At 39.6% G+C, this 6,629-nt stretch overlaps 1 protein-coding gene across 1 annotated transcript in view; it reads right to left on the bottom strand.

Moving 5' to 3' along the window:
- The window catches only part of UBE3C (ubiquitin protein ligase E3C), a 68,437-nt gene that overhangs the window by 9,498 nt on the left and 52,310 nt on the right, over positions 1 to 6,629 (bottom strand). Inside the window, exon 20 of the mRNA XM_072412600.1 lies at positions 2,924 to 3,136. Coding sequence (XP_072268701.1) covers positions 2,924 to 3,136 — 213 coding nt within the window. The remainder of the gene's footprint in view (positions 1 to 2,923; positions 3,137 to 6,629) is intronic.

Below are 6,629 nucleotides of genomic sequence, written 5' to 3'. Positions count from 1 at the left end.
ATATTGTAAAATAAATGTTCTTGAAAACAATGTACTGCTTTTACACATAAAAATCCAATGTTTTGCATTCAATACAGTTATTTTGTATTGAATGCAATACAAATGGATTTTGAATTTCCCTCCCCACCCAGCCGGGACGTACACATGCACCGACGTCACCGGGAACTCCCCCGGTGACTCATCGGATGCAGAAGCAGGAAGAAGAAAGAAGACAGAGATCACGGTGCTGGACGGCGCGGGACCCGGGCGGATCAGGTAAGCGCTCTATTTACTAACCTTCCATAGGTGTTCCAACCCCGTATGTGACTCGGGGTTACCACTTTTAGCAACTTTTTTCCACCCCGAGTCACACTTGGGGTTACCGCTAGGGAGGTTAAGGAGTTTGCATGTTCTCCCTGTGTGGGTTTCCTCTGGGTACTCCGGTTTCCTCCCAGATTCCAAAAACATGCAGTTAGGTTAATTGGCTTCCCCCAAAAAAATTACCGTAGACTGAATTACAGCCAAAAGACTGAGGTAGGGACTTTAGATTGTGAGCCCCTCTGAGTGACAGTTAGTGACATGACTATGGACACTGCATAATATGTTGATGCTATATAAATACTATGTAATAACCATAATTAAGCAGCACCCACTGCATTTGGCTGATCTTAACCAGCGGTCTAATTCCATCCAAATTTCCATGGAAAATGTGGTACATTTTTTTGCATGAAAATTTTTTTTTCATTGTAGGCTGTATTTCTTAGGCATAACTCACTGATATTCAATAAATTTATTAATAAACTTTAAATAACAAAACACAAAAATCTGTTAAAAATGAAAAAAAAAAAAAGAAAATATTTAAACATGTCATGTAACTGTATAAAGCATATATATATATATATATATATATATATATATATTTATTATAATAACATTTCTTTGTATTGGCCTTAATACAGCTATTTTGTATTGAATCCAATACAAAACTATTTGAATTTCCAGCCGCTAAGTCCCGGCTGCACCGACGCATTTACCAACGTCACCGGGAAACCCTGTAAATCAAATCTGCACTTTGCGGCTGGAGATCGGACCAGCAGGACGCCAGGGGACAGTGACGGAACAAGGTAAGTGGGTTTTTATCCTGCTTTAGGTAGCCCAAGTCTGACTCGGGATTACTGTTGTTTTCAAGTAAAATCGGCCTCGGGAATACCACTGGAGGGGGGGGCGGTTAAAGCTCCTCTCTGCTCAGGTGTGTATGCTCAAGCAAGCCAAATGTAATTTTCTTGACCAAGCTGTAGCAATCTGCACATCTGACTATCCTTTTAGGGTCTTTGAGCTGCTAAATTCAGAGTTCAAGAAAATATGACTTCCAGAGATTTTGTAAAGGTGAAATACAAGAGCCAGATTTATCAAAGCTCTCCAAGACTGATAACAGACTATTACGGGTGAAACTAGGTGATCCAGCAAACATGAAATAGATTTGGTCAAGGATAAAAAACATTTTTAAAATAAATAGAATAATGATAGAAATAGAACAAATAATAGAAAATGATCTGATGTAATCCATTCTAAGTTTCCTGGATCACCCAAGTTCTCCCAAAACATCTGTAAGATTTGTAAGGTTCTACTGTAAGATTCTGATACAAGGGTTTTCATAAACTGCTATATTCAGGCAGAACTGGGAAACTTGGTGGGGCCAAGAAGTTAGGTTCCTGAGTCAGTGGTTGTCAACTTACTAGATACAGGATGCTTCAACTGCAGCCACTGGCATCCCAAGGGCATAGACTAATAGCATACCACTGGTAACGGATATTGGTTAGACACTGGGGACATGCTACATAAAAGTACTAGAGGCTCCTGGCATTACTGCACATCTCCAAATCTGTGATCCCTATACTGTGGGCTGGGGCCTCTATGGACTCTACACCATAAGAAGCCAGCTTGTAATTACTTTCGCCAGTACATCCCATTGAAGATCCAATATCAGTGAATGGTTCTTCCCAACAAAAACATCATTTTAGGGACCAGTTGGCTTTTATTATAATTCTTTACTTATGCATCTTCTGTCTCCTAAAACCCTCACTACTTCTTACCACTCTATATCTCCCCTCCTATTGTGTGATACATCCTCCACCTCACAGATTTTAAGCTCTTCGGGGCAGGGTCCTCTCCTCTTCCTGGGTCACTATATCTGGCCGTCATTTGCAACCCCTATTAAATGTGCAGTGCTGCGTAATATGTTGGCGCTATATAAATCCTGTTAATAATAATAACATGCCTGATAAGGGGCAGCAAAAGTTGATGCTGCTACTCGTAGACGTGTAGCTGTGGACAGTAGAATACAAAACAGCCATAATCTATTTTGGCTGCAGAACAATTCTGGATTAACGACTTGCGCATTAGAATTCTGCTCGTCCCCTCAGTAAAAGTTTTAACTGTCTGTTAATGCCCTCGGCATCCGGGATTATTGCTTTATTATTACCTAGCTAAATACAAATTGAATACAAAAAGGGCTGCTTAATGCCAGAAGCAATTTTAAGATAATGTCTAATCTTTACGGTATCTCTTCGTTGTAATTATTGGAAGGTTTAGGTCACCAAGGCAGAAAATCTTGATATATACAACGCTCGTCCAAGAAAGAGATTCATAAAATTCAAAGACCCAGAGGAAACAAGAAGGAAAAAAATGGACAAGATAAGGCTCAAACAACAGCTGGGTGTATGAAAGCGCCACTTAACGCTCTGACAGCTAATAAAACAATCCATCAGGGCCGTGATTGTCTAGCTAGTTCAGATAATTACACATTTTCCCCATTCCAAACGTATATGGCACAACACAAATAATAACAAAGCAAACAACCTTATTACACCTCTCTTATCTACATCCCAAATAATATGAATGTGACAATGGAATTAATGATTAGCTGGCTGTGCAGGGAACTTACCTGCGCTTCTCCCAGGTCATTATTGACCACAGTAAAGTTTAACCCCAGTTCTTCTACATCACCCTCATAGCTCTTCAGGAAAAGAAGGTTCTTGTACATCTCAGGATCCAGAGAGGCCAGGTGATGAATGTCTACATCAGCACTTGTTCCCAGTAACTTGGAAAGGAAGAAGCTGGCAAAAGGCAGCTCTACCAGCATGTTCTCATATAGGGCCTGTAGAGGAAATACAGCAGAATGTGAAATTTAAAGCATTTCATTATATCTGTTTGAAAAATACAGTCCTGGGTAATCTATAATGTGCAGTTTTATATCAAACAACATAATTAACCCCTGCCAAGTTCAACCTATGTTATGGAGAATGGGAGGGTGTTCTGTAGTTCTAATGTTTCCTGTTAAAGGTGAAAACTGTGCTTTTTTCAGATACAGTACATTGTGAAAGTGCTGTCACTCAGAAACTAAAACTTAGGACTGGTAAACTGCAATATATTACATTTTTATTCTTGCATTTGAATGCGCTATAATCAAGGCTCACCTTTCTTTACAATTAGTAAATAATCTAGATAGGGCAGAACTCCATGAATATCCCCTAGTCTGGTTATGCATTTATAAAAAGTTATGCTCCGTGTGAAGAACCAGAGCATAAAGGAAATCTTGATTGGTCACAGTTTTTTTAATTATTAATAAATATACCCTTTTTGTTTTTACCTTTATTACTAGTACTTATCTGAAATCTCTCTCTTTTTTTTTTTAGAACAGTAAACCCCTGCACAGCAGACATCTGAGTACAATGGAAAAATGTTACCTCTATCAGTCATACAGGATCTCCATACGCTGCACGTGTGCGAGGGCTATGTGTATGTATATATATATATATATATATATATATATATATATATATACACACACACACAAACACTCACTGTTCTTTTCCTAACCATATATTTATACAGTGGGCTTGATTTATTAAAGCTCTCCAAGGCTGGAGTGGATACACTTTCATCAGTGAACCCGGGTGATCCAGCAAACCTGGAATGGCTCTGATCCAGGATTCAAAACATTTGTTAGCAAATTACTTGGAAAAAATCCATTCCAGGTTTGCGGTATCACCCAGCTTCACTGATGAAAGTGTATCCTCTCCTCCCTTGGAGAGCAATCATAAATCAGGCCCAGTGTTTATGTTTTTCCAGGACATGTAACTAAATAAGCCTAAAGTAAAACATATCTAGATTACCTGAGCCCACCACCAAGCCAACCAGCCAATATAACAAACCGCACCAACTAATAGGGGTGTTAATAGGTCTAACCGATCCAGTTGCTCTTTATCTCTCAATTAGCTGCATTTATTTGCTGCCCATTTCTGCCCCAGCCAGGTGGATCAGTTCACAATCCTTTCTCTTTATGGCTATCATTAAAGGGACTCTATCAGTATTTTTGTGTACACGTTTTATCTAATCAGATTATCTTGTTGGCTGCAAGGAAAGCATTTTCACACGCCTAGAAAGTTCTTTCACAAATTCTATACAAGGTGAGTTAAACTGTAAGGCAATTACGGCTTTAATGACTTCTAAATTTGTTAAGTACTTGTGCAGTTATGTGACCCCTGCTAGGCTGCCAAGGTCCTCACACTACAAATGACCCCAATATGTTTACACTCTGACAGATTGCCAGGAAACAGGAAATTCATAAAGTGGAATCTACACTACTGCATGAGAACAAAGCCTACTCACATGGTATAGTACTTATGTAACCAGAGGCTTACTATGACAGGTATGTAGTATGTGCTCAGGTTTTAGTTCATGGAGGCATGATGGAATTTATTTTCATAAGGCCCAAGAAGAACATCAAATGGCAAGACAACTGAATTATCCTTCCTCTAAATTTTGGCTACATGACATGAATCTGTAACGTAAGCAAAGTAAAACTGCATCTGACCATTTCGAACATTCCAGAGCACAGAGTTTCTCACCCAGGGTTCCCCCAGAGGTTGTAAGGGGTTCCTCCAGCAATTAGCATTTTGTGACTCTCAGGTCTGTTTGAAGGACACCAATGATCTTTTTTGGCTATCTGTAAGCGTGAAATTCTTCCCTCTGGCCAGCAATGTAAGGGACATTATTCTCACTGACCACCAGGCTAATACACTGTGGGATGTGGATATAGTAATTATAGTAGGGATTCCCCAAAGACCTGAAAGTTATTTCAAGGGTTCCCTCAGGTTAAAAAGGTACTAGACCTTCACAAACAAAACCCCAAATTAGCAGGCCCCATGAAAGCTTTGTAACAGAATATATCATCCCAATGGCCAGCAATATAAGGGGCATTCTTCCCACTGACCACCACAGGACTGTGAGCTGTGGATAAAGTAATTAATATTTCCTGAAGATAGGAAATTATTTCAAGGGTTTCCCTATATTAAGAAGGTTGAGATTTAGAGCATAAGAACTTCTGCTAAAGAACAGTTATCAGATACAGAATGAGAAACAATTATTTCACTGTTCAGGGCAGCACAATGGCTCAGTGGTTAGCACTCCGATTTCCTCCCTCATTCCAATAACATGATGATAGATGAATTGGCTTCACCCCCAAAATTGACCTTAGACTGTATTAAAGACACATGATTATGGTAGGGGCGTTAGATTGTGAGGGACAGTTACTAACACGACTATGGATTTTGTACAGCACTGTGTAAATACTGCCTAAAGCTGCGTACACACTTCCAATTTTTATCGTTCAAAATGAACGCCGAACGAACGACGAACGATCGATTGGGAAAAATCGTTCGTAAAAAAAGTAACCAACGACGCCGACGAACGAGGAAAGTCGTGGGAAATGAACGACTGGACCGGCGGATCGGATTGGACGACGATCGTTGACCATCGTTCGTGTGTACGATCGTTCATTGATCGTCCATGGTCTGAGCATGCGTGATGAACGAACGTTCGCTCACTTCCTGTGGTGCACGTAACTTCCTGTTTCGTTCAAACGATCGCATCTATTGTGTGTACAATATCTACGAACGATCGTGTCGTTATCTGTATGTACAGGATCGGTGCCATACGATCGTTCGCAGATATCGTGCAGGATCGTTCGTCGTTCGTTTACCAACGATAATAATTAGAAGTGTGTACGTAGCTTAATAATATTAATCTCACAATTACTTTATTCTAGGCACTATACATTTGTGTTAGCTTCAAGTGCTATACCTACATGGGAATACAGAAAGAATAGCTCAAGTTAAACACAATGTCATGATTTATTTAGGGTGTGTGTGAAATCCTGGGAGGGTAAAAAAAAAGAAAAAAAAAAAAGCAAATGGGAGGTGTGAAGAATAGTCATTCAAGTCACATCAATGGCAAGGTCAATTTGCTATATCACCAACAAAAAGTCCATTGTAACTGAATGTATATATCAAAGCTACCTGGGCTACAAATGACCTTTATGACTCATGTAATCTAAAAGTAGAAAATAGCCCTCCACCCCCCCCCCCCCCCCCCCCCCCTTACTTATTCTGTTGAAAGAAAGGGCCAGGTTGATCCTTTAACAGGTTCAATATTGAAGTGTATATAAATGATGGCGTTAAGCACCATGACCGCATCAGCAAAATGGATTATAAATTAAATTTCCATAATGTATGCAACACAAATATCAGTGCGGATATAAATCAAGGTATTTTCTAAACACAGGTTAATTGTACAACTCGGCAAATGCT

The sequence above is a fragment of the Pyxicephalus adspersus genome, chromosome 5 (assembly GCF_032062135.1).
Source record: "Pyxicephalus adspersus chromosome 5, UCB_Pads_2.0, whole genome shotgun sequence".
In the NCBI taxonomy this organism is placed as follows: domain Eukaryota; kingdom Metazoa; phylum Chordata; class Amphibia; order Anura; family Pyxicephalidae; genus Pyxicephalus; species Pyxicephalus adspersus.
Note: the sequence above shows the minus strand (reverse complement) of the source record. Positions and strands in the feature narration are given on the sequence as shown.